Raw genomic sequence first — 26330 nt, forward strand, 5'->3', positions numbered from 1 at the left:
ATTCACGTTCTACCCTCTCTGTCCCGAAAAATACAACTTTTGGCGCGGGTGAAAACGGCTGCGCTTGGCTCTGCCCCGCTCGTGGTCCACCTCGGCTGCCGTGCGAGGTGGGTGGTAGTGTCTCGGAACGGGGCCTGCATCGCTCGACGACCTGGGCTCTCAGGGCCATGACTATTGTGTAGTCGAGCCGAGTCAACAAGCCCAACTGTCGATCGAGTTGTGAGTTGTATGCCTCTCTATTCTGATCGTTGTTGACCTTGAAATTGCTAGTACGAATTGTTGGGAGGTCGACCATTCCATTCCGTGTGTGCTTACGCAAGGGCTTCACGTCAGCTTCAGACGGTAATCAATTAAAGCTCGGCTCGCGAGCGTTCGGTATGGTGGCAAATGACGTGGCAATGAATGACGCCCACGCGAGCCTGACATTTCGCCTCACCGAAGCTCCTGGTCGTTTCGTCACCCACCCACCCTGGTCGCTAGATCACCAGTCATCGAGCACGATCAACAGCCTCTACTTCTTGCCTCTTGCCTCTTGTTCGCCTTCCTCTTTCCATCCATACGATCCATCTACGACGTCGTCTCTACTCTCGGAAAATTAAAAGTGGATCTCGTACGTTCTCATCTTGGTGGAATCTAGTCACGACAGTAACACGATCAGACACCGCACGAGGTAAGAGCTTGATCACCCCCTCATCCAGGTCACGTATGGCAACCTACCTCGACGGCTCCCGATACTAAAACAACATCCCGCTCTTTCAAACCAGATAGATAGTCCAGATGGCTAGCACCGTCTACTTCAACTGAACCCAAGCACCTTCATCGTGATGGACAACAATCCGCACGAATCTGATCTCGAAGATATCCCTCCGGCAACCACGACCACGACCCGCACCAAGGCTACACCCACGAACAAATCCTCCAACTCGAGATCGATCACTACCAAGACTCGCGGATCGAGCTCCTCGAATAAAGAACCCACTACCGGAAAATTAGCTAGCTCTTCCGCCTTACCTGAAGCTGCGGACAACGCTCGATCTACCAGGAAGACGAGGACCAAGAGATCGACGGCTGCTTTGACGGAGGAAGCCGAAATCGAACCTTCGAGCAGTAGCAAGGCTTCGAGCAGCAAGAAGAAGGAGACGAAAGCCAAATCGTGAGTACTCGATTCGTCCTCTCGATCAAGGTCATCCGTGATGTCTGTATGAAGGCCTTTCGGACCTGAAAAGCCAGCGGATGATCAATCGCAGAGGTTTTGGCGATCCTCCCTTTGATTACACGGGTCACATGGTATACTTGCAATCCGGTGCTGATGTGAGATTCCCGCCTTTTCTTGGCATATGACAGTACCCGCACCCGAACTCAATCCGCATCCACCTCGGCCTCAACATCCACCAAGAACAAGGGCAAGGGAAAGAAACGAGAACGATCTTCTTCGCTCTCGGAACTTGAAGACGAGCAAGAGGTCGAACAGGAACTCCAACTCAAGAGCGCTCCCGGACCTTCAACCAGCAGGAACACTGCTTCAGCCTCAACTTCCACTGCTACCAAGGATTCGAAGCCGCCTGCAAAGAAACGAGCTCGTCTGAGTGAATCGAGCAAGAAGGCGACAACTGCGACCGCGGACAAGCCGAAGATGAGTGCGAAAGCTAAAGGCAAGGCCCCGGCCAAGAAGGGAAGGTGAGTAGAGGAGCGTTTCGTGCCTGGTTGCTACTCGAAATGATCGAGTCTGACGAGCGGTGGGCGTGTGATCGTGTTACAGAGGCAAAAACAATGGCAAGAAGGGCTACGAAACGGATGACGGTGCGTGTCTACCTTATGGTTCGGAAGCTTGAGAGTGCGTCGAGCTGATTGGAAAGCGATGCTCCGATAGATATGGATGTGGTACCCGGTCTCGAGGACATGGACGTCGACGAGGTCGAGCCGAACCCTATGCCAACTCGTCGAAAGAGCGCTGGGGGTCAGGGTGGCAAAAAGTCTGCACCCGTCACTCCGGTTGCGACGAGCGCGAGGAGGTCGAAGCGTCGCCAAGCCGAACCCGAGCCGCATGCCGGTAGTGATGATGACTCGGCGGAAGAGGATGAAGACGATTACGAGGATGAGGATGACGAGGACGAGATTCCGAAGCAGGCCAAGGCCAAGGGCAAGACCACAGAATCCGGAGAGGGAGCCGGAGCTGGAGCCGCTGCCGCCTCTGCTAATGCCATGTCCAGCCTGTTCGGTTCACTGCCCAGGTCTGGTGAGGTACCAGCAGCAGAGCTTGAGAGAATCCAAGCACTGATGAACACGCTCACAGGCGCAGGTGGAGGCGCGTTCTTCGGCGGAGGCAGGATGGGAGGGGCGAGGTCAGACACGTGGACGAAAATGTTGAAGGACTTGAAGAGCCCTAAGCCGGCTAGCAGGTATTCGGCATTACAGGAAGCTACGACTACGATTGCGCTCGCGCAGGAAGATCAGTTTCACTACTTTCCTTGGGAAGACGCCGTCAAGGTCTTTCTGGGACTCATGTCCGGCAAGCCTATCGTCGAGGGCAAAAGTGACGACGAGAGCAAGGATGAAGGCGCTGTCGAGGCTCACGACGAGGACGACTTTGATTCGATGACCGAGGAGCAGCAGATGATGTACGCCATGGCGCTCAGTTCGGGAGGCAAGATGCCGTCCGCCGACGCCGAACTGGATCCCGAGCAGGATCAGCAGGCGCAACTTCTCGCATGTCGGTGTCTGCAGAATTTGATGATGTCGTCCGAAGGACATGGAATGACGGCCGGCTATATCGTTCGCAACGGAGGGGTCAAGGTGTTGTGTGACAAATTGACTTCCATTGAGAATATCGAGCTGGCCGAACAGGTCATTGTGGTGAGTCATTACTGAAAGCCGTCGTCTATAGATGACCATGTCGTTGACTTGAGCTACTGCCACACCGCTCAGACGCTCGCCAAGCTTGCCGAATATCAATCGAGAGGCACTGGTATCATACAAGAGAACGGTCTCAAGATCATGCTCGACATCCTCGATTTCTTTGACATTCACGTGCAGAAGAGCATCGTCAGCGCGGTCATCTTCAGTTGTCGTTACCTTACCGCTGCCGAGTTCCCTAAAATCAAGGAGATTTTGCCTCATATCCGTGGTCTTTTGGCCCGTTCCGACTCGGCTTTGGTCGAAGGCGCCGCGAATATCATGTATCGTCTGCTCAACAGCTACGTTTACAAGGCTGATATCCTCGAAGACATCCTTGATCGTGAAATGATCGATGCGATCAACGGCGCTTTGTTGCCCGGATCTGGCTCGCCCCAGATCTCGCCTTCGGTATACGCCAATCTGCTCAAGGTCTTGACAGCCGGTGTGCGAAGCTCCGCCAAGGTGACCATGACCCTGTTCGAGGCGGATTTCCCTCGGACTATCTACTTCATCTTGACGGGTCTGCTGCCGCCGGATGAGCAAGACATCGCCAAGGGTCAGACAGATGCGCCTGCGGAAGCCGTCATCCTACAAAATCTCGGGACTCGAGCCAAGGAACAGATTGAAGAGGTATTGAATCTGGCTTGTGAATTATTGCCTCCAGCTCCACAGGGTATGTCTAATCCAGAATGTCAAGAGAATGCGTCTATGCTAATGGCTGCGTAATGGGTGGAACGGCAGACGGCGTGTTTGATCCGAGAAACTACTCTGAGCGAATGCTGGCTCGTTACGCCAAGGCCAAGGACAAGTTGCAACGTCAGATTGACAAAGGTATCACTCCGGATCAGACTCTGGACGAAATTGTCAAGGCGTCGAGGGATGCGGCCGCCGCAGCAGTTGCGACCGCTACTCCACCGGTAGAGACTCCACAAAACGAGACTGGGACGTCAACTCCGCAAGCTGGGTCGAGCGTACCTCAGGCGCACTCGCTCGGTATCTCCGGCCTGAATCAAGCCATGGAACGGAACAAGGTAGAGGCTCAAGCGGCTGTTCTTAAAAGGCAGGAGGTCTTGCAGGAGAACGCCGAGGTCGTCAATACCTTCAGCAAGATTCTCATCCCGGTGCTGGTCGATGTGTACAATGCCTCAGCAGCTTTGAAAGTACGGACACGTATCCTCGCCACTCTGCAACGATCGATCGCCTTCTGCACGGACGAGCAGTTAACCGAGGCCTTGCAGGTGAGTCTAAACGTCATCTGTGCATCGGCTGCCTTCTAAGACGCTGATGATCTTCGACTGTTCAGAACGTATCGTTTGCCAGTTTCCTCAGTTCCATCCTTACCAGCAGGGACAACCCGGCTCTTGTCACCAACGCACTACAGTTGGCCGAGCTGCTCCTTTTCAAGCTGCCGGCGATCTACACGCGTTCTTTCCAAAGGGAAGGAGTCTTTTACGAAATTGATAAGCTGGCGGGCGAAGAGTTATCGCCCTCAGCGAGGTCGAAAAGAAAGGAAGCCGCCCAAACGAAATCGACCACAAAGCCAGACGCCGAGTCTGCCTCACAATCCGGAGCGACCGATGCTGACAAGGCCGATGACACGCCTAAAGCTACTCCAAGTGGTTCGACCAGCGCTACGCCTTCCACCCTCTTGAAGGCCCTTGCAGGCGAAGATCTCACCCAGATCTCTGCCTTCGAACGTGCCCTGGGCGTCGCTCGCGCAAAGCCGGGTTCATCGTCACGTCGAGTCTCGTCTGTTCCCAGTAATCCTCACGATGCAAATATCGTCAGAGCGAAGATCCTCCAGATCAAGCGATGGAGCTTGTCTGATACAGGACGTGCTGTGCCTTCGAGCTCGTCGACTGTTGCTGAGGTCATTCAGCAGCTGTCCGACCCTGAAATCACGGACGACGATCTTCAGAAGGCATTCACGAGGATTGCCGAGCTGCTTACCGACAGAATGGAGCCGCTTTCGAGCTTTGAGATGCTGCAAAGCGGGCTGCTAGCCAAATTGATGGGGATGTTACAGGAAGGGGAGAAAGGTACGTCGGTTGTGATTCTCGATGCTCTTGGCCCGCAAGCCCGGTTAGCTAAGCTGTCTTCTGTATCTAGCGGTCGCCCACCGCAACATCCTGTTCGCAGCGTTGGCCGAGACCCCTGCCGACAGTGATTCGAGCCCTCTGGCTTTGCTCGTCAAGCGACTGCAGGATAGTCTAAGTCGACTCGATAACTTTGAAGTGGAGACGACCAATGGTGGAGCAGAAACGGGTAAGCACAATTTCTGCTGTCATCTCCACAACGTCAGCAGTTTTTGATACCTGCTTGGCATACAGATCCCAAGCGCACACTACCAAGCTTGTTGCGAACTATGACTGTACAGTTGTCAGCAGGTAGCGACAGTCCATTGCCCATCAACTGGAAGGCGAAGGTTATCGAAATTTCCCTACCATGCGTTGCTCCAATCTCTTCAATGAACTCATTCTTAAGATCGAGCTCGCGGATATCCGGAACCGGCTCGGGAGCTGCTGTGAAGTCGGATCTGGACGCCTTGCTGGATGCAGGCACAGCCGGCAGTGCTTCGGCATCGGCCAGTAAACAGCCCGCCGCTACGGAAGCCAAACCGGCAGCCCGGCGCAGCGCTCGTTTGCGTGGTGAAACAGTCGAGGATGCAGAACCTACCTCGAATGACGCCGCAGTGGAAGGTCCAGCGGAATCGGATGCTCTCAAACAGCCCGAAGACTTCGCTGTTGGAGAGGATGACGACGATCACTCCACGCAGAACGACGAAGATGCCGATGAACATGAACATGGCGAAGAAGGGATGCCCGGTCTCATGGGCGACGACATGCTTCTGGATGACGAAGATGATGACGATGAGATGGACATGGACGACGACATGGAGGGCGATGGTATCGTGAGTGTCTTAGCTGGCCAATCGCAGATGCGGCGCAGCGACTTATTGCTCCTCCTATACCTATCTACCCCAGTTCCTTGAAGACCACCTTGATGATGATGCCGAGCAGGACGAAGAGGCGGTTGGCGATCAGTTACAGGAGAAGACCGTCGACCTCGAGGTTCCTTCTGGTAAGGCTTCGAAGAGCATTCCGTAGAGACGGTATACAGCAGCTCACGATATTCATCAACCAGATGGTTCCAAGCCGCAAGGCATCACCCCTCATGGCACCCGAGTCGCTACTCCTACTCCTGAAGCCTCGGCTGCAGATACTTCTCGGGTGGCAGGAGTGCCGCCTCGGACACGCTCTTATGCTGCGGCTCTGAAAGCGCCCACTACAGATTATCACTACCGTTTCTCGCATAATGGCCACGATTTGGGATACCAAGAGTCACTTTACGGGGCAATCTCTCGGGTCAAGAGGATGTCGGGTACTTCGGTGCGGTTGAGCTTTTACGACAGGCAGATACTGCATGTCAGGAAGGTCGAAGGGCCTGCTCCTCTTCCCGGTAAGCCTCACCACACAGTTCAGCTCGGACAACAAACCGCTTATTCGCCTTGTCCTTGCCCAGGCTGCGAACCAGAAATCCCAAAACACGTCGACCCTGCCTCCGAAGACGGTCTTCCGGGCACATTGAAGAAAGAATCTCCTCAAGCAACTGTTCTACTGATGTTGCGTATCATTCACGCCATCAACGAAGAGCAGCGGGACAAGTTGGGTGAGGTTGACTCTCGTGTCTTGGACGAAGGAGCCTTCATCAATGCAAAGATGACTGCCAAATTTATCCGTCAACTGGACGAGATCTTGCTGGTCGCATGGTAAGCAGTTGGAGTCGGTCGTTCCGCAACTTTCAACGCTGACGAATGTCGTCTCCTTAGCGAGGCACTTCCTTCCTGGGCAACTGAGCTGCCTAAATCGTTCAGGTTCCTCTTTCCGTTCGAGGCCAGGTACACCTTCATGCAGAGCACTGCATTCGGCTTGCCTCGACTTTGCCAGCGGCACATGTCAGCAGCCGCCTCGGGTGGGCAGTCGCGTCAGAACGAGTACGCGACCCGGTACCTACCGCTTCCCAGACGACAACCTTTGCGAATCGACCGTCGGCACATGCTCATGTCAGTCCGAAGGGCGATGGAGCTTTGGGGTCAGTCTGCATACATCCTGGACTACCAGTACATCGACGAACATGGGACGGGTCTTGGACCGACTTTGGAGTTCTACTCGCTGGCTTCGAAAGCGTTCGCCGCTCGCTCCAACAGGATGTGGCGGGATGAGGATCCGAGCAAGGGCGATGAGTGGGTTCACCATCCTCATGGATTGTTCCCTCGACCTTTCAGCGCCGAAGATAAAGCGGGTCCGGCGTCGGATCAGTAAGCTGATCGTGGTTTTGGCTCGGAGTATGACCTTTCCGCTAACGACCGGCCGCAACATCTTCATGTTACAGGGACATGGCTCCCATCTTCCAAGGGTTGGGCATGTTCGTTGGTCGTGCTCTCTACGATTCAAGGATCATCGACCTTCACTTCAACAAGGTTTTCTTGAAGGCCATCCTTGGCGATCACGTGGACCTCTCGCTTGATACGTTGAAGGTAAGGGACTCCATATGGATCGGTCTTCCGTCAAACGTCTAACCGACTGCTCGATCACAGCTTGTCGACCCAGAGCTAGCACGAACCATGAGCAAACTGGAGAAGCTTTTGGCTGAAAAACAGGAAATCGATGCGGAAGAAGGCATAGTACGTGGAGGAATGTTGTTGAAGATCAAGAAAGCAGCAGCTGATCACATCAATCCCTCTCATCACCGCTTGCAGGGAGCTGCTGCCCGGTCCCAGGCTTACGAGGGCCTCAATCTTGACGGTGCCTCGATCGATGATCTTGCATTGGACTTCACTCTGCCTGGCTACGCCGATGTTCCTCTCAAGGTTAGCTCTAAAACCATTTCTTCTAGCTTGATTCGAGACTTTCATGCTAATGAAAACCGCAAATATAGGAAAACGGATCGAACGTGAACGTGGACCTTGACAACCTGGAGGAATACATCGAGCTCGTCTACAAGGTTACTCTGCAGACGGGGATTGCTAAATCGGTTGATAGCTTCCGCGAAGGTAGGGGGCGTAAATGTCGGTTTGATTCAATTGCAGGAGCTGACGTGAAAGGTCGCAATTCTTATCAGGTTTCTCTCGTATCTTCCCGATCAAGGAATTGTCCATTTTCTCTCCAGAGGAGATGGGATTGCTGTTCGGGAATCCCGATGAAGATTGGTCTCGCGAAAGTGAGTATGAGACGTCGAGCATTGTCGTTGAGTATAGTCTGACCGTTCTTTTCATTCTACAACAGCTGTGGAATTGGCTATCAAGGCCGATCACGGTTATCACAGCGACAGCAAGCAAGTCCGCTTCCTGATCGATTTGATGACCGGCTATACCAAACAGGAGCGAAGGACTTTCCTTCGATTGTGAGTAGACGTTGAGGCGATAGCTAGCGTCTACCGCCAATTGACCCGACGATCGGCATTCGCAGTATCACGGGCGCGCCCAAACTGCCCTTGGGAGGGTTCAAGTCACTGCATCCTCAATTCACCGTTGTCAGGAAACGCGAGCCGCCTCCTTTCAAGCCGGACGACTACCTGCCCAGTGTGATGACCTGCGCTCAGGTAAGCCCTCTATTGCGCGCAAACTTTGGCGGAGGAAATTACGAGCTGACCCATCGGACGTGACATTGAACAGTATCTCAAATTGCCCGAATATTCTACCAAGGAGATCATGGAATCCCAACTACATAGAGCGATGCACGAAGGAGCCGAAGGGTTCCTGCTTTCCTAGACGACGACCTCGCCTCCTCTTTCTCTCTTCAGGGCGGCCAAGAAACCACACGACCCATTTCCGACATGAACACCCCTTGTATCCTAGACCATGAAACGCACAGTAAAGTACCCGTAACCGGTCCGATCGGTGTATAGAATCTGCATATCGTCTGTCTCATAAATCCTGCCGTATCAAGTTCATGAATCACCTAAGGTGAGCAAATACAAGTTTGCGGTAAAGGAGGAAAATTCCTTGTAAGGAAGACATCTTCCTACTTGAGGACCACGCCGTACTCCTCCAAGACCTCCCTGGAATGTTCCTTGGACGCCTCAGCTACGATGTTGAGAAGCGGGTCAGTTGGGGCAGCTCTGTGAGGCAGGGGACCGATCGCGACTCACAAGTGTTGGGGTTGTTGAGGTTAGCCTTGTGACCTCCGATGATCTGCCGTCCACACATTCGACTCGTTGAGCATCTCTTCCAGCCTTGTCTGCTGGATAACCGCGACTCACCCTGTGAGCGTGCTCATCATCAGTCTCCTTGTCGTGCTTTCCATGAGCCTTCTTGTTGCCGCCCGAAGGCTTGGAAGGGACGCCGGTCAACTCGTCGATCATCGCCTGAGCGTGTTCCTTGGCAGAGTCAGAAGTTCGGGGGTTGTTGAGGGTGGCTCGGTAACCGCCGATGACCTGGCAAAACGATGAGAGAACAGGTGTAGGGATGATCCGATCTCATCAGCCTGATGTTATGTATGGAAGGGAATCTGGATGCGTGCAAGCAGGCCACACGAGTCGGACTCACTCGGTTGTTGTGCTCGTCGTCGGTCTCGTGGGAACCCTTCTCGTGGTCGACGTGCTGCCTCTTCTGGTGACCGGCGGACTGGGACTTTCCCGTCATCTCGTCGATCATCTCTTGAGCGTGTTCCTTCTGCAGAGGATGCACCACGCAACGGAAGTTCTTAGCTTAACCTCACAAACGAGTGAAGAAGCGGGGTTGATGTGCGTACGGCTTCGTCGCTGGTGTTAGGGTTGGACAAGGTGGCCTTGTAGCCTCCGAGAACTCGGTCTGTATGACAGTCAAGCGAATATGGTCAGTATGGGGGTCCTTTGAAGCAGAGAAGCATCTGAACTCACTGTCGCTGTGTTCAGACATGTTGGTAAGATTAAAGTGGAAAGCTTTGCGGGTTTGTAGTGTGTTCGAAGGATAAGGAAGAGTGATTTAGTGAGAAAAGAGAGATGAGAAGAGGTCTATCGTTGTTGTCGTCCTTCTGATCTTCATCTTGTTTATATACATTCCGCCGACCCGCTGATCAGCGGAATGAATCAGCTCGGCGGAGGGGGGAGGGGGGAATGACGAAGCTGATTCAACTGACAAAAGCTAATTCGACCTCGTTCTGAAACCCTCGTCCTCCTCATGCTTCGGGGGCGATGACATCATAATGATCCCGCGCTAATCAGGCTTCGGCTGCGTTTCAGCGCGACGAGTGAAATGATATGATGGCGCCTCACGTACACAATCATATGATCTGTTCAAATAGGTGGAACAATGCCGGTCCCGCCTGCATACTATGGAGATTGATGTACGATTCCGAGACCGGAGCGGGAGATATCGGAACATCCTCTCGGAACATTGTCTCACACTGGACCTACGATCAGGTGTCGCTTACTTCATATGGCGGATTCGTTGACCTATGGCCGGTCCCTCCTCCTAGCACGTTCCGGACGTTGAGGTTAGCCCGATGTTTTTTCTTCTCCTGGCCTTTCGACTCTGAGTGTGTTGACCGGCGGCGTATTTCGCCTGGTCATACTTGGGGCTTGTGGCCCTTCAGCTCGGTGTGCTGCTCGTGGTTGGCCGCTGCCGCTGGATAGTTGGGGTAAGCCTCATATCTGATGTTCCTTGACTTGAAATTAGGATTTACTCGGAAACGGGAGGATTGTTGAATGTACTTACCTCTTGATGTACCGGTTATTCAACATATCAATCACTTGCCCGTGTTTGAGAAAAACGAAGCTGTCCTTGCGCCCCATGCCAGCGCAGACATCCACTTTGCTGGTCTTGCCAACAAGCTCCACATCCCGAGGCCCTCACACCGTCAGCCTCTCGAATGTGCCGGGACCTACAGAACGTGATTCAGACCGACGGACGTAGCCGGTGCAGTCGGCCTAGCGTGACGAGTCTCGGATTGCGGGCCAGCCTAAATGGTTCTCTCGACGTAGAGGTCGGTCCGGGATCATCACGAAAATGAACTCTCGATTTGAAACCAAATCTAGCCATGTTTACATTTCCTTTTCGACCCTTTCCCTGCTCTCCCGATGACCGCGTCTCAACATTAAGTTCATCCTCGGCTCATCGCCCTTCTACGAGTCCTGGGCTCGTCTACCATTCTGGCAATAGTCGCCTGATTGTGTGTGTCCCGCTGCCTGGTGATGTCTACTAACAAACCCATCATACGTGCTCGAGAACTTTGGATTCTTCACATGACACAATCTATTGCATATAGAAACCGAAAGATGAAACCCCCCCACGTCCTCATACAAACGACCCCGAGCTCGCCTACAACATGAAAGTCAACGGGTTCTCCATGTACCCCTTGAAAGCCTTCAACCACCTGGCCGCGATCGCTCCGTCGACCGTCCTGTGGTCGGCCGACAAGGTAGCATTCATCATCTGGGCGACCTTGAAGCCCTTTTCGCTCGACGCGTCGGGCAACAATCGGTCCACCGTGCCTCCGATGGCGAGGATACAGCTCTGGGGCGGGTTGATGATCGCGGTGAACTCTTGGACGCCAAACATGCCCAGGTTGGAGATGGTGAACGAGCCTCCCTGGTATTCTTCGGGCTTGAGCTTGCCGTCCTTGGCCTTGACGGCGAGCGACTTGACCTCGGATGAGATGCTGGTGAGACCCTTGGAGCCGACGTCCTTGACGATCGGGGTGATCAGACCGGTAGGGGTAGCCACGGCGACACAGATGTCGGCCTTCTTGAACCTACGAGACGCTCGTGGATCAGCCTCGCATGTACGAGGTCAATAACGGCACTCTCGTTCTACTCACTGCCTGATGCTGTCTCCCATCCAAGCCGTGTTGGCCTCGGGCACATCAGCCAAAGCCAAAGCCGAAGCCTTGACGACTACGCACACAGAAAAAGCAGTGAAGCTGATCAGCCTGATTTGCCCTCCTGATGTGCAAGACAAGCGACTGAAAGTGGTACTTACTAAAGTCGTTGACCGAGAGCTTGCTCTTGCCCTCGGAAGCCTTGTTGAACATTTCCCTCAACTTCATCACTCGGTCTATCGGCGTACACCATTCACAAGATGCCCCAGATCAGTCCTTCTCCTTTTCTCGTTCCCAGACTCGCAATTTGAGCACTCTGAACTCACCCATGTTGACCTCGACGGTAACGTAGTAATGCGGCACCGTCGTCTTGCTCTCCAACAACCTCTGTCCGATGATCTTCCTCATGCTGCTAGCGGGCACGTCTTCGTAGTCTGCCGACGAGCTCGAAGACGAAGCCTGGGCGGGTTTGGAGGAAGAGGAAGCAGGGGCGGATTTGGAAGAAGAAGAAGAGGCGGCGGGGCTGGAAGTGGGCTTGTACGACTCGACGTCGGACTGTGGGTTCAGGAAGGACAAAGATCGGGGATTTGAACATCAGCATCTCCGCCGTCTCACACGAGAGACAAGGGGGAAGAATCCAGCCAGGACCGATGACCGACCTTGGTGATCCTGCCCTCGGGTCCGGTCCCCTTGACCTCGCCCAACGGGATCCCCTTCTCAAGGGCAATCTTCCTAGCCAACGGGCTCGCAAAGAACTTCTTCTTGTCCCCACCGCTCGACTCCTTGGGGCTCTTCATATCTCCAACCTTTCCACCGGAACCGTACTTGCGCTCGTCGGCAGGGGTACCGAGGGCGGGGGTGACGTCCAGAGCGGCCGACTCGGACGAGGTGGTCTGGACGGATTCGTGCGAACCTTCCACCTCCTTCTCCTTGGCGGCCTCGGACTTGTTGCCCTGAGGTTGAGATGTAGATGAAGATTCCGAAGATTCGGAGGAGGAAGAGGGAGCGGAGGAAGAGTCGCCGCCTTCCTGAGCCATGGCCTCGGCTCCGGAGAGGTCGTCACCTTCCTCGGCGGTGATGGCGATGAGGGTTCCGACCTTGACTCCCTTGGTTCCGTCGCCGACCTGTACACGAATGTCAGGATGTCGAGATCAATCAGATCAGCCATTCCCGCTGCAGCTTGCTATCGAGCAACAGTCGAGCATCCCAACATCTACTGCAGTTCATAGCATAGACGCAAACAAGATGAACAGACGCGGCACTCACGAGGATCTTGGCCATGACTCCGTCATCCTGCGCCTCGACGTCCATGGTCGCCTTGTCAGTCTCGATCTCGAGGATGATATCTCCCGCGGCGAAAGTGTCCCCCTCCTTCATCTTCCAGGTAGAGATCCCTCCTTCGGTCATGGTGGGCGACATGGCCGGCATCTGGAACTTGGTCAACGCCAAGGGCATCGGGGAGGGGTGGAAGGCTGCATTTCAATAGCTAAAGGATCAGCATGTGATACGGATAGGTAGATGCGAGGTTGAACCTGCGGACGTACCCCTCTTGGCGGATGCCTGAGCTACCACCCGTTGAGCCCTGGAAGCGGCACGAAGAGCGAACATTGCGTGACTTTTGGGTAGGTAAGATAGGAGAGTGAGGGGATGAAAAGGTGAGGAGACGAGTGAGAGCCAGAGGAAGAGTGTGATCGAATAGCAAGTTCTGTACTGTGTGTGTGTGTTTTGTGTGAAATGCGGCACGAGGTTGTTGGGGAGCGAAGCGGTCCGCGGCAAAGACAGAGGGTCGAGCGAGTAAGGGGGAATTGACCATCCGCGGATCATCAGAGTGAGCCCTCAGGCCTCAGGTAGTAGTAACTTGGATCTTGCGTCAGATTAGAAAGATGTTGAAGGTTGATCGATGCTGCTATCTCCTCGTACTACTAGTAGCTAGTATCAGTTTAACCCACCCGGCTCGTTCCTAGCTACGTATATCAATCGTACTTGATACCTCCGACAATTAACGACATGTCCACCGCAGACCTCCTCCTACCCGGCCAGCCTCTGCCCGCAAAATTCAACTCGACTCCGACACCCCAACCAGGCTCGGGATGCTACCTATCACCGAATGGCAAGCTGGTCGCTAGCATCGTCGGGGTTCCCGTCAGGGAAGGTTCCGTAGGTGGGCCAGAGGAGCTAAGGTGTAGAAGTTCAGAGGCAGAGTCCAAGCTGACTTTTTTGTTGATCGGCAAAGATAGTTAGCGTGAAGAGTCGGCACGAGATGAGCGCCGTACCAGAGATCGGGGCGATCGTGAGTACTCGGAAATTCGAGATCCGCCAACACCGTTCATTCGCTGGAGACACTAAATCATGAACGTCGTTCCGTATCCTCAGGTCATCGGCACAGTAAGCAGAAGAAAGCCTATAATCTCCCTGCTCAAGACACAATCCACTTAGCCCTCGATATCTTCCCCCAGATATCCCGCCTAACGCCCCTCCAAGCAAACCTGACCATCTCCCTCGTCTCATCCCGTCCGACTCCGCAATCACAAGAAGACTTCCAGGGTCTCATCAAGCTCTCCGACGTCCGGCTTACCGAAAAGGACAAGTTGAAGATGGGAGAGTGTTTCAGGTTGGGGGACGTCGTCCGGGCCGAGGTGGTGAGTCGCAAGCGCAGATGATACCATCGTCCAACATGAAGAAGAGTTTGAGGAGGCTGATAGAAGGTCGTATCGTAATCTGTTTCTTTGTGCTTGTCTCTTTTGGCATCGTCTTGGCATGGTCGTTCGTAGCTCTCGCTGGGAGACGCCCGGTCGTACTTTTTATCGACGGCGGCTAATCACTTGGGTGTCATCTCGGCCACTTCAGCTGCGGGTAAGTCCGCCGTGTCCTGTTTCCTACGTTTTCTTCACCCCACTTCCCCATCGAGAAGATGAGACACGAGCAGGTCATAGACGAGATAAACGAGCTGCTCTTCCCGGTTCAAGCTCGATGCTCGATCTTCTTCCGATCTGCCGGTTTGCAATCCCGAGGCTGACCTCGAAATTGAACCCGAATCATGGTCTCGACCATTTCTTCCTTCTTCATAGGTAACCCGTTGACGCCCGTCTCGTGGCAAGAGATGCAAGATACGGTCACGGGAGAACGGGAGAAGCGCAAGGTTGCCAAGCCGGACGATGCCTGAATAATAGACCATTAGGGCGAGGTTCGGGATGGTGTGGTCGTACATCAGATGGAGGAACTCTACGAGACGATCGTTCGGGCTGTGCAGTCGCGTACGACCCTGATGGACCTCGCAGACTAGGTCAGGGGGTATCGCCACGTACCTGAATCCACGGTGCAGCATGGTTAGGATGTAGGTCTTGGAATCGATGGAGACCGATGTAGCGTTATATAATACCGGTTCACGATCTTTGGGTGCCTGTCCAGTCTGCGTGGGCGGCGATTTCTGCTGTGTCATCTTCCTCATCATCCACCTCGTCATCTACGATCGGCATACCGTCTTCTTGCGCGACGCAGTCTTCTTTGGTACAAAGCCCGTGTCCGCCACCCTTGACCGATCGAAATAATGGCTCTTCCAATGCAGCTGTTAAGAAGCGAGGAAGCTCTTCCCACAACGACTCGGGCGTGATATCCTGGCCTCGCCAAGCGCCGATTCGGTAGAGGTGCGCTACCATGACGTACCCAAAATCGAACAACAGGCAATTCCAGCCTTCAACACGTACTTGAACTGGGATGATTCAGTACGGGTCCCATCAACCTGTTGAACGGCATCATCTAGTCAAGAATCGCTTCCTGTCGCCCTGCAGAAAAGATGGAGAATGAAATGCCCATGTGCGGGTATATATTATACAACCATTCTACAGACCGCCCGTACCGCTTCGAAATCCCCTCTTCCCTGACGGCCTCACATTGAAGCTCTGCCCGAATCATCTTCCGGTTTCCTCTCAAGCCGATTCGCCAAACCTCATCTCATCCCGTCTTTTGAAAAGGTCTCGTTTCAATCCCAGCCCATCAACGCCAGCTTATAGGTATCAGACTAGGAAGTCAGGGCCTTGAAGATCCTCGCGGTGATGTGCAGGAAAAAGATGGAAGCGATGAAGACGAGAGCGAGGACGATGACGACGTAAGGGTCGCTGTGGTGCACCAATACGGTTGTCGGTGTAAAGGTTTCCAGGTTGGCAGATAAAGAAGAGGAAGAGGACAGAAAGGGATATATCGGAGAGCCAAGGTTGAGGTTGATCGTCGGGAACCGCAATTGCTTCAGTCAGCATCGTCCCCATGTCGAGGACATCCCAACGGCGAGCGGACTCACACTTGAAGACCGTTCTCCCCCGAATCCGTGTACAGCTTCAACATCGTGTTGCTCGATCCACCTGCACCGGCCGCTCGGGTCGAGTTGGGCTTGGGAGCCGTAGGGGCTCGTCGTCTGCAAGTTCCAGATTTATAGGTAGTGGGTTCGATGCATTAGTTCAGGAAATCTGGACAAATGATAGGGATATTATGGAGACTCACCGGACGGCATTGGCACCAGGAGGACGGGCGACGGCGGTCGTCGAAGCACCGGTCTTTGAAGACGGAGAAGCTGGTCGGTTGATGTCGGACTGCAAGGTTCAGGCCAAGCAAGGTCAGCCGGGGATACCAGAAGGCGAAACGGAGATGTCCTGACAACTCACCATAATGTTGTATGAGTCGGAACTTGCGAGAGAAGCTAGATGAGATCGGTCGAGTCGACTTTTGCAAAGTCGAAATGATCAAAGGCTTCTTGAGGTGATTGTGAGATCGTCGGGTTGCTGGCGTGGAGGTCCTGGACCCGAGCCTGACACGTTTTCCATTTCCAGCGAACCTCATGGCTCAAGGACGATCTACTTACTCGCATGTTACAACCTTGCCTAGCTCACATCGAAACGATACACGCTGTGCCGATACCTACCTCGACTTTAACCACAAAATAACTATAAGAGCAACGTAGCAGAAATGACAAAACGCGGCACGTTCATCGTATTCGAGGGTCTCGACCGATGCGGCAAGTCGACCCAGGTGGCCCGTCTCGAAGACTCGCTACGTGAACAGGGTCATCGAGTCCGCACTCAGAAGTTTCCCGGTAAGCCTTTGTTCATTATGACTATCCTCTTGATATAACCACGATCTCTGGAGAAGCTGACGATTCGAAACTCTCTTCAATGACTGCGACCAGATCAGACCGGACGACGGAGATTGGCAAGATGATCGACGCCTACTTGAAGAATACAGCCGAGATGGACGACCGGGCGATACACTTGTTGTTCAGTGCCAATCGATGGGAATGCGCGTGAGTCACAAGCTCTTCATTTGAGTCTCTATGCATGTTATGCAGAAGCTCGAGCTGAGCTGATATGTTGTCGCTGTTGTATGACCAGGTCGGCAATCGAGAGAGACCTGAAAGAAGGGATGTCGATCATAGCGGACCGATACGCTTTCTCCGGTATCGCTTTCTCCGCCGCCAAGGCAAGTCCCGTGCATTCTTCCTGATCTACACATCTGACTCTTCCTAATCCGCGCCCACTATACGTCCATGAACACAGGGCCTCCCCTTTGACTGGCTCCTCACCCCGGACCGCTCCCTCCCCTCACCAGACCTCACCCTCTACCTGACCCTCCCCACCGCAGAGACTTCGAGCAGGCAAGACTTTGGGGAAGAACGGTACGAGTCCGTCAGTATGCAGACGAGAGTGCGAGAACAGTTTGGGTTGGTTAGGGAACGTGTCGAGCGGGGGAACGGGAGCACGGACCCGAACGCAGATGCAGGCGGGAAGAAGAGCGGGAACGGAGAGTGGGTAGAGGTGGATGCGAGCGGGACGAGGGAGGAGGTGCAGGCTCGGATTTGGGGGGTGATCGAGCCGGTCTTGGAACGGGAAAAGGGCGAGGTGGGGAGGTTATGGGTCGATTGAAGCGGGTTGTCGGGTCAAGCTCGGGATGTTGTAAGCGTTGCCACTTGATTATGTTATCATCATTACACCTCAACAAGCACGAAACCATACAACCAACCCGGAACGGTTACTCTTCTTACTTCCCGCCCGACTCATCCACTCCACCCTCCATCTGTTGGACTAGACCAACAACACTTCTCATCGACGTGTGACGAACAAGACGACTGCCACAGCGACAATGACCAGGCCTAGGAAACTGGCAAACCCGATCGCGCAGTACCTCGCCCATCGAATCTCCGCCTAGAAGTCGATCAAGACGCTCCGGTCAATGTCGTACTCGGTAAGAAGACATAGAGAACAAGACGAGACAGGCTCACTCGGCGGAGGATGATGACCTTGTCATCCAGCAACTCCCTCTCCCTTTTCTTCATCTTCCATAGCTCTCCCCCATGTTCTTCCCCCTCTGCCACTTCTCGCCCTCTCTCCACATCAATCCGACCTTGACCCTGCGCCTGCCCCTCCGCGTGGTGCCGATTTTGGAAATCCAACTCGAAATCCTCCTCGTAGACCTTCAACGGGACACAGAGAAGGATCGCTCCGAGAGCCCAGAGTGGGGGGAAGAGGAAGCCGTACATGAACAGTTGACGGGGGAGGGTTTGAGGTTCGGTGCTAGCCTCTGGCGTGTAGGTGGGCAGGGGGAGGGTATTGGAGGTGGTAGTCGAGAGCGTCGAGCTGGGGGAGGTAGGTGGAGGGTAGATGTAGGTCGGCGGTGGAGTGGAAGACCGGGTTCGTTCTGCCGGGGTGACGTCCCCCTCGTTCGTTGTGGTAGGCATCTCGACTTCGAGGATATAGGCTGGCGGTTTGATAAGGCCTCGTCCCGTAGTCAATTCCATTCCGCCGATAGGTCCATCGTTCTTTCCTTCTTCTTCTCCCCCATGCTGCAGCTTCAATGTAGATTCGTTCCCAGGAGTAATGGGTATAGGCAAAGTCGTACTGCTTCCCGAATGGCCTTGTTGCAAGAGGTAGTGCGATGGCATCTCGTCGGTCGGGAGGTAAGAGACTGGTTTACGGCGAGACGGGGAAGTGGTCGTCGTGGTGATCGTGCTCGAGGTGGATTCCGTGCTCATTCGACGTTGATGAGATGGTCGGGTAGGAGAGAATGCTGATGGGGGAACGTTGTTGACGTTGGCGTTGGCGTTGTCGTTGGTGTTCGAGGTATTCATGTTGGCTGCAAACGATATGATCTAGAGTCGACTTGGTGTGAAGAGTTGTCGATGAGAGAGATATTTGTCTTGATGTCGTCGAGGTTGATATCGATGTAAGAAAGCCCTTTATATATCCTTTCCTCCGTCTCCTCCTTCCCTTGAACGGTATCATCTCGCTCATCGTCGTCGTCAACCATGTCGTTCAGACTCGTCAAAACGATGATCCTCGAGGTGGGTTACCACTTTCGGAAGGCTCGAGCGATGTTGAACTGATCGAGTAGCTGATTGATATGTGATTGATCTGATCAATTCATCAGACCGATCACTCTCGTCGCTCTCGCCCGTGGTACCGCATGCCTTTCGATCCATCTCGCTTAGGGTTTTGAGTCAGAAAACGTCGATCGCTTCACCCGAATACTCGCGGAGGGCGCAGGCGGAAGCAAAGACGCGGGAAAGCCAGCAGCTCGTCGCGCGTTTCATGTTTCATGTCAGCCTGCTCGTCAAGTCGTGATATCGACTCGAGAGAGTGACAGAAAATAGGGAGATGATGGATGAGCGAACATGAGATAGCGATTCATATCGCTCAAATGATCTGATCGAGCTCTGAAGCTCCGCTCCATACTTGCCCTCCTTACGAAACGCCTCAACCGAGATGATCAACGTTGACCGTGACTTGAGCGTCAACGTGCAGTCCAACGTATCGAGGGAATGAAGCCATTCACGATACCCTGTAACATACGCTGGGCACTCCGGATGATACAGTAATGAGATCACCCGCAAGAAATGTCCCAGTAGCCTATCAACCCGTAGCACTACGTGCGCTCACGGAAATGCTGTCACGTATAGGTGTTGACACGTTGTGACATCTTAACAGAATATGTAATGTCATTGTTTAACCGACCCACACCTCTTCGAAGTCGTCGAGTCGGTCATTGACTATCGACAAAGACCCTCTTGCAGTTCCGAGGGCTCTTCACGGCTTCTCGGAAATGGTAGGAGATGTTCGATGGCAGCGGATGTTCGATCCAGTTATGGTCGGGTTGTTGTGCTGACTGCCCTTTTTGCGAAATTTTGAAAGCCTCATAGATCGGAGGTCGGCTGGAAGCTGATTTCAGAGTTCGTTCTTCTAGTACAGTTCACTGGTCTGACTGAAATGTGCTGGTAAACACGATTTCTGCATTGCGAAGGAAATCCGTTTGCGGATCCCAGTCTTGCTGCTCTAAGTACGATCTTGATCAGCGGTCTTTCGTGATTTGATTCGACAAGAGCTACCATATAATCGATAAATCTCATCGTCCTGGTCTTATCCCTTCGAAATGCACATGCCAATCTCATTGACGCGGCCTTGACATACGTTGGAATTATGAAATGTGTCAGAGGCACAACATGAGATGAGATGCTGCAGGGACTACTATCACTTCATGTTCGGCAACCTATACTACCATACTTCACATTTCTCCTTTGGGTAGAACTTCAAGTCAAGGAAACCTCCATTCAACCCTGAGTGGTTCCACCTCTCGTGGATCACCACCGCAAGCTTTACGTCATGGGCAAGTTCGATGAAACAAGCTGTCGGAAACGCGCGGCTCTTGAGAGTATTGAATACCGTCGGCGATATCTCGCGTAATTTCGTATCAAGTCCTTCATCCTTCGATCCGGGCATCCTGCCATCTTCGAGCTGACACCGATAAACGCCTTTTGCATACTCAGCAAATTGTAAGAGACCCTGTAAAAGGGGAGGTCTCATATGAGCGACGTCCGACGGGTTTAGTGGTATCGATGACATGAGACGACCTACCTTGGGTGTACGCTTATACGGTCTTTCTGACAACAGCGATACCCATTTCGCACTCGTCTGGATGATATCTTCCAATGCCTTGACGAAAACTGCGTCGTGTTGGAGTTCGATCCACGACCGGTGTCTGGGTGGTTTCATGCAAACATATTCCTCGATGCAGCCGTTCCTGCCTCCCCAGAGGTCGTCGTAGAGAGATCGGGAAGACCCCATGAGAGACTCCAGACGAGTCCACAGATGCGACGCCCAGCTGGCGAGGCTGCCGGTCGACTGACTCCCATTGGAATTGACGTCAGACATATCACCACAATCTTTGGATAGTCCGGTGCAGACAGTAGTTATCGGGTCTTGCGGGAAGCAAACAGAATTGTCATCCAGGCGAATACGGACTCGCTTTGGTCGGAAGGGGCGAATGCTATCATTGCTGGCCTGAGACACGGTTGTGTCTGAAGTCGCCGATCTGACTGGCATGTCGTGTGGCATGTGCACTGTGAGGGAGATGGAAGCGGGATGTTCTGGCCGCCATCCCAAGCCAATGAAGGGCAATTTTGACTACCTGCGTCTTATAAGCTCTGGCTGAGGACCAAATTAAGGATTTTCATTTGGGTTCCTTTCACGTGGATTGAGATGACGATATCGAGCGAGACCCAGGGTGACGTGGAGGGGTTGATGTTCAACTTCCTGGTTCTACCTTTGTCTTCTTAACGTTAGTGAGCGTCATTGGCCGCCTTTCTGTTACCGGTCTGTTTGCAAATGCTTCTTGCCCCAAGCTCACACGAGGGACAGTTTTTGAGAAGCATGACCCGGGCCTGCAAGGTGCAGGGAGAACGGAGCTACCGACCTGACCGGGAGCAACAACGTAGACACCTTCTGGGATGAAGAGGAGCCCTACACTTCCCCCCCTAATACCAATCCTTTCCCTTCTCAGACAGACAACGTAGTCTGTATCACAGATACTCGGCAGAACGTGTATTGTCGAAGTAACTTGAATCTTTCCCCGTGTCCCCTTGTCTTGCGAACGACGGGCATGTCATCGCTACTATGCAAAGTCTCTTTGATACTGTCGTGGTAGACACGCGCTTCACTACACGCTTATAATACAATCGTCGCTCCCAGAGAAATCGAAAAGGTCATTGTCGGTTCATCATTATTGTAATCACAGAGCGTCCGGGTCATCCTTCCTGCCCATCCCTGCCATATTCATAATCGATTCCAATCGAATAGTCTTGGCATTGATAGCGTCCCGTTGGGCGCTCAGTGATCTGTCAAACAACAGAAACGGTCGAGATCAGTCCGTGGCTGCAAGCAGACATCCACTCGTAACTCACCTGAGTTGCTGCTCCAGATCCGCCACCCTCTCCTTCCCGCCTTGCTTCTCAACCTTGATCATTTCCCCTGCCTCCCTCAGGCGCTTCTCATACTCCCTCACTCTTGCTTCCCACTTGCTCACCGCCGTCTGGTGTCTCGACTCGTGAGTAGCGCTCGCTTCTTGCAACGCCGACAATTGATTCGCCAGCGTCGCCGCGCGCTTCTCGGCATGGGTCGCGCGAGATTGCAGTGTCCTGACCTCGGTCGAGGATTCGGTAGTAGACGACATTTTCAAGGTGGACAATTGGAACTGCAAATCCTTGAGACGGCCCTGTAAGGATTGTAAATTGCGTAAGGAAGCAGACTAGTCACGGCGAGCTGCTAGTGAGACTGACTCTGAGATCAGCAACTTCGTCGTCCTTCATCGTCAACTTTGTCTTCCAGGACAGCTTGGTCTGGGTCATCTTTTGGACAGAGTGCTCGACTCCATCCAGGAGCTTCTTCTTGGCATCAAGTTCACGAGACAAGGCGCTGCAATTGTGCGGCTCCAGGGTGGTCAGATACGGTTCGGTAGCGGATTGTGTCGCTTGAACCTACGAGGTCTGCGACTCTAGACGGATTTCAAGCGAGCGGATCTGTCTTTCCCACTCGGAGTTCGTCGATTGTAGCTGTCGTAATCGACGCAACAAGTTGTCTTTGAGCGTCGAGAAATTGCTGGGGACACCATGCTCCTGTTGGTTCGGCCAATCGTCAATACGCGGACGTGGGGAGATGGTATTGGACATCGTATGCCTACCTCTATACCGCATAGCTTGGCAACCTTGATGTATATGGATTGAAGCAGAGTCGAGGCATCCTTTTGAGCCATATCGCTTCCCCGTCGGGGAGTGAGAGCCCGGCTTGGCCCGCTGTTGCGCTCCAATTCCTCGACACGCTCTCGCAAGGCGACGAGTTCATGTTCAGCTTGCTTGGCAGCCTACGACGAGATACCAATCAGGGTTAATTGAGCAACACAGCTGATAGCCACATGTCGCGAACCTTTTCAGCCGCATTCAGCTTGTCAGATAGCTTCAGGCGCTCCTGACGTTCCGAGGTGAGTAGCGACTCGATAGAGCTCTTTTCTTCCGCCTGCATGACACGAAGTCAGTGTCAATCCTGATCTCAGACGATTTGCCATCAGACTTACCATGTCGGACAACTCTGCTCGCTGTTGCGAAAGCGAGGTTTCCAGTCGATCGATCTCTTGTTGAGCGTGCTCGAGGTCATCCTGTGAACGGCCTAGATCCCGCTTCACCCGATCGATTTCGAGTTCGAGCGAGCGTCGGTCGTCCATGTGGTCGTCACCGATCCTTCGCTTGTCGCTCTCTAGACCCTTCAGAGCGTTCTGCAAGTCACGTACATCCCGGTCGCGTTCTGATATTCGCTCCCGAACAGCTTCGATCTCATGAGATAGACGAACGTTGCTCTGGGACACATCAGATGTCAGCTGGCACTAATTTTCCAGCTCTTCATGCGATCAAACTCACTTGCTCCTTGTCGCTGATAAGCTGCTTGTATCGTTCGAGTTCAGAACTCAACTCCTTCCGCAGCCTCTGCGTTTCCTCCGAATGCGCAGACTCCGTGCGCCTTACGGTGCTTTGCATCTCATCACGTTCTTGCACAAGCTTGCGCTGCGAATCCACATCCTGGCGATGACGAACTTCGAGGTCCCCAAGCTTCCGAGAGAGCTCGTCAATAGTCAATCGCTGGTGTTGAAGGTCCTGTCTCGCTGCGACTTCCGCTTCCCGGGTCTGAACCAGTTCTGCCTCGACCTCCGCTAGGTTCTGTTTGAATCCAATCAACGTAAGCAGGTATGCGATCGACCTATTGCAGCTCATCACTTACGGAAGCGATTTCATCCCGAGACTCGTCCACTCTATCAATATCAGAATCGGCTTGAGCGAGTTCGTTCTTGAAAGCGTCCCTTTCCCTAGCCATGACTGCGAGATCCTCCTTCAACTGCTCCAGTTGATCAAGTGCCTATAGATGATGAGGGGAAATCGTCAGACAGAACGCTCCATGAGGTTATTGAGCAGCATAATTTACCTGATCCAGTTGATCTTGAGATTCTCGCAACTCTTCGTTCTTGTCTTCGATAATGGTCATGGTCTCATTCAGGTTTTCCGCAATCTCGTTCCTTTCCGCTTGCAAGCGGCGGAGCTTCTGAACCATTTCATCCAAGTCTTCCTGGTAGGCTAGCATGTCCCGAGCTTGAGCGTGGACCTTGGCATCCAACCGGTCCAGCTCCTCCTTCAGGTGAAGGATCTCATTCTCCCTGTCCGAGACCAACCTCGCTAGACGTTCATGTTCGACTTCAAGGTTCCCTGTACGCGAAACGCTGCGTTGCAGGTCGATCGTCTGCACTTTGGCTTGCTCGAGCTCCCGTACAAGAAGGCTGATTCGTTCTTGGTCCTGTTGCCGTTGTTCATCCCTCGCTCTAGCTCCCACTCGTAAAGCCTCAAGTTCTGCAGCCAGCGATGCCTTGTCCTGGTGGGAATTAACGGTCAAACGGATTCGCCGCAACAAGCCTAACAATCTGTGCTCACCGCTTCAAGATCCAAGATATCGTGCTCCAACCTTTTCACGTCTTCGTTCGAGGCGGAGCCGGCTTTATCTTCTGCTGCTTCAACAGCCCGATCTCGTTCATCGAATGCATTCTGTAGCTCATGCTGCAGGTCTTCGACTTGCTCCTGAAGTTGTTTGTTGTCCTCCTCCAACTTCGTCGCTCGAGTGCGAGCGGCTTCCGCCTCGTCCTTTAGAGCACAGACAACCCTCCGTTAGCTGGCAATCGTGGAGAGAGAGAGACGTTGAAGCGAGCCTCACTTCCATCTGTTCAAAGCTCTCGTCGCTATGTTCATTTCGTCTCGCTTCATGCAAGGCATCTTCCAGTTGCACAATCCGAGCTTGATCTTCTCGCCTCTTCTCCTGCTCTTCCAGCAATTGTTCCTGCAGCTCATCTACTACGCTAGAATCATCCTGTCGAGCCGCGTCCAGCTGGTATTCGAGGTCAAGAACCCTTTCGTTGCTCTTGGTCAATTGCTCGGACACGATCGTAGAGGCTTTCTTCCACCTGATAATCTCTGCTGCACTTTCGGTCTTGTGCTTTATTAACCTCTGTGTGAGTTCTGCGGCATCCTTACCCAGCCCCTGCTTCATCTGAGATGTAAGCATGCTGAGCTCGAGTTTCAACTTCCAGATCTCGTTGTCCTGCTCTTGCGTTTTCTATGCGGGCCCGTCTCAGGATCAGTCTCCTCTCAACCCGGAGATCCCAGGCAGGACGTACCTTGGCTTGTTCCCTTAAACTGAGCTGAGGCCTTCCGCCGTTCTCCCGAATGATCGACGATTCATTCCCAGTCGTCGCTACCGAATGTCTCGGCCTTCCCTTGACCCTCTCCAAAGCGTCCGTTCCACCGTCAGTCGCTCGTCTCGCATGCCTTCCCACACTCCTCATGGCATCTTCATTCGAGATCTCCCACTGAGGGCTCGGTTCCAGGTCGAGCTTCTGAGACATCAGGTCGTCCGCGTCATCCTCCTCGGTCCCGTTGCCGACAGCCAGCCAGACCTTGTTGGACGCCCTCGTAGACACAGCCAGGTTCTCGTTCTGATTCTGATCATATCGATCACTCCGTCCGCTCCTGCCGGTGGAAGTTCGAGAGCGGGAAGGCCTGACAGGGGATTGGGTGTCTCGCGACATCGACCGTCCCATCACGGTCGACGGCGAGTCGGGCGGCATCTCCCGCCCGTTCAGATCCTCCGAGAAGTCCGGGCTGTTCCTTCCATCTATTGTAAATCGCCACCGATAAGGTCAAGGAGCTGCAGCATCCTCTTCAAATCCGACCGCTACTCACAACCCGCTCCATTCTGTTGCCGAAGCAGTTCCTCCTCAGCAGCCTCCGCGTCGAAATCAGCAGCCAGGCTTCCCAGAGTCAGATCCGGGATAGTCCTCGACCCCGGTGCATAAGAGGTAGCATTGCCTGGGGTAGCCAGACCTGGCAAGATCCTTCCGGACATGTCGAGCTGGTCCTCGGAACGAGAGCCGTTGATCCTGTTCGGCAATTCTCCGTGTTCGGTCGCCCTCGCTCCTTCTATACAAGAGGCTCGGACATTTCAGTCATTCAAGATTCGACTTCAAGATGCTACTGAGCGGGTGTGGTGTTGACTGGTACAAAGAGTGCCTCTCCAGAATCTCAGGCACGTCGATCATTCCCAAAGGCCCCGGTCTCTACTCCTCAGCGTTGTTTTGATTTCACTTCCGAGCGGGTTTGTTGACGATTTCGGGTAAACGACGAGTCTACGGTCACGCCAAGCATCATAACGGATCGACAGCTGAAACTCCAAAGGTCATGCCAGTCATACCACCACATTCGTTTCGGGCTGTTTGCACAGACTCGTGTGAGGTGCA

The 26330-nt window shown here is 53.5% G+C and overlaps 9 protein-coding genes across 9 annotated transcripts; 3 read left to right on the forward strand and 6 right to left on the reverse strand.

Moving 5' to 3' along the window:
- Positions 1-2277: 2277 nt before the first annotated feature.
- Positions 2278-8665, forward strand: HD553DRAFT_269487 (uncharacterized protein; the record flags this gene model as incomplete). Its single annotated transcript, XM_046177619.1, has 19 exons — positions 2278-2853; positions 2926-3568; positions 3637-3726; positions 3793-4133; positions 4199-4392; positions 4525-4934; positions 5005-5160; positions 5226-5720; positions 6016-6354; positions 6430-6664; positions 6725-7213; positions 7288-7432; positions 7493-7579; positions 7655-7765; positions 7834-7948; positions 8017-8115; positions 8181-8298; positions 8364-8496; positions 8570-8665. The coding sequence occupies 19 exons, from the start codon at positions 2278-2280 to the stop codon at positions 8663-8665; spliced, it is 4872 nt and encodes a 1623-aa protein (XP_046038322.1).
- A 137-nt stretch (positions 8666-8802) lies between these two features.
- HD553DRAFT_306864 (uncharacterized protein) lies at positions 8803-9965 on the reverse strand. Its single transcript, XM_046179346.1, has 6 exons — positions 9775-9965; positions 9648-9706; positions 9443-9568; positions 9157-9330; positions 9046-9088; positions 8803-8980 (listed from the first exon to the last, which is right to left on the reverse strand). Exons 1-6 carry the CDS (start codon positions 9791-9793, stop codon positions 8919-8921), a joined length of 483 nt encoding a protein of 160 aa, XP_046038323.1. The 5' UTR covers positions 9794-9965; the 3' UTR covers positions 8803-8918.
- Positions 9966-10874: 909 nt separating this feature from the next.
- On the reverse strand, positions 10875-13376 carry HD553DRAFT_348471 (CND02450-like protein). The gene is made up of 7 exons (XM_046183384.1): positions 13238-13376; positions 12960-13165; positions 12353-12817; positions 12020-12248; positions 11855-11929; positions 11694-11769; positions 10875-11627 (listed from the first exon to the last, which is right to left on the reverse strand). The coding sequence occupies exons 1-7, from the start codon at positions 13299-13301 to the stop codon at positions 11195-11197; spliced, it is 1548 nt and encodes a 515-aa protein (XP_046038324.1). The 5' UTR covers positions 13302-13376; the 3' UTR covers positions 10875-11194.
- A 244-nt stretch (positions 13377-13620) lies between these two features.
- Positions 13621-15125, forward strand: HD553DRAFT_306867 (uncharacterized protein). Its single transcript, XM_046179347.1, has 6 exons — positions 13621-13850; positions 13927-13983; positions 14067-14078; positions 14150-14332; positions 14465-14546; positions 14762-15125. The coding sequence occupies exons 1-6, from the start codon at positions 13701-13703 to the stop codon at positions 14854-14856; spliced, it is 579 nt and encodes a 192-aa protein (XP_046038325.1). The 5' UTR covers positions 13621-13700; the 3' UTR covers positions 14857-15125.
- A 351-nt stretch (positions 15126-15476) lies between these two features.
- HD553DRAFT_306871 (uncharacterized protein) lies at positions 15477-16483 on the reverse strand. The gene is made up of 4 exons (XM_046179348.1): positions 16349-16483; positions 16188-16276; positions 15988-16101; positions 15477-15808 (listed from the first exon to the last, which is right to left on the reverse strand). Exons 1-4 carry the CDS (start codon positions 16349-16351, stop codon positions 15712-15714), a joined length of 303 nt encoding a protein of 100 aa, XP_046038326.1. The 5' UTR covers positions 16352-16483; the 3' UTR covers positions 15477-15711.
- HD553DRAFT_306872 (thymidylate kinase-domain-containing protein) lies at positions 16383-17675 on the forward strand. Its single transcript, XM_046179349.1, has 5 exons — positions 16383-16442; positions 16569-16776; positions 16875-16983; positions 17072-17159; positions 17237-17675. The coding sequence occupies exons 2-5, from the start codon at positions 16650-16652 to the stop codon at positions 17600-17602; spliced, it is 690 nt and encodes a 229-aa protein (XP_046038327.1). The 5' UTR covers positions 16383-16442; positions 16569-16649; the 3' UTR covers positions 17603-17675.
- A 104-nt stretch (positions 17676-17779) lies between these two features.
- On the reverse strand, positions 17780-18808 carry HD553DRAFT_348475 (uncharacterized protein; the record flags this gene model as incomplete). The annotated part of the gene is made up of 2 exons (XM_046183385.1): positions 17959-18808; positions 17780-17881 (listed from the first exon to the last, which is right to left on the reverse strand). The coding sequence occupies exons 1-2, from the start codon at positions 18802-18804 to the stop codon at positions 17780-17782; spliced, it is 948 nt and encodes a 315-aa protein (XP_046038328.1). The 5' UTR covers positions 18805-18808.
- Positions 18809-20224: 1416 nt separating this feature from the next.
- Positions 20225-21052, reverse strand: HD553DRAFT_334130 (uncharacterized protein; the record flags this gene model as incomplete). Its single annotated transcript, XM_046182129.1, has 2 exons — positions 20225-20512; positions 20585-21052. The coding sequence occupies 2 exons, from the start codon at positions 21050-21052 to the stop codon at positions 20225-20227; spliced, it is 756 nt and encodes a 251-aa protein (XP_046038329.1).
- Positions 21053-21452: 400 nt separating this feature from the next.
- Positions 21453-26101, reverse strand: HD553DRAFT_306875 (uncharacterized protein). The gene is made up of 14 exons (XM_046179350.1): positions 25777-26101; positions 25212-25708; positions 24752-25150; positions 24475-24681; positions 23975-24415; positions 23774-23908; positions 23416-23712; positions 23076-23354; positions 22928-23017; positions 22686-22865; positions 22487-22620; positions 22285-22420; positions 21910-22220; positions 21453-21843 (listed from the first exon to the last, which is right to left on the reverse strand). Exons 1-14 carry the CDS (start codon positions 25937-25939, stop codon positions 21738-21740), a joined length of 3375 nt encoding a protein of 1124 aa, XP_046038330.1. The 5' UTR covers positions 25940-26101; the 3' UTR covers positions 21453-21737.
- Positions 26102-26330: the final 229 nt, after the last annotated feature.

Source organism: Filobasidium floriforme (genome assembly GCF_021052385.1).
Source record: "Filobasidium floriforme strain CBS 6241 chromosome Unknown HD553scaffold_5, whole genome shotgun sequence".
NCBI classification, from domain to species: Eukaryota; Fungi; Basidiomycota; class Tremellomycetes; order Filobasidiales; family Filobasidiaceae; genus Filobasidium; species Filobasidium floriforme.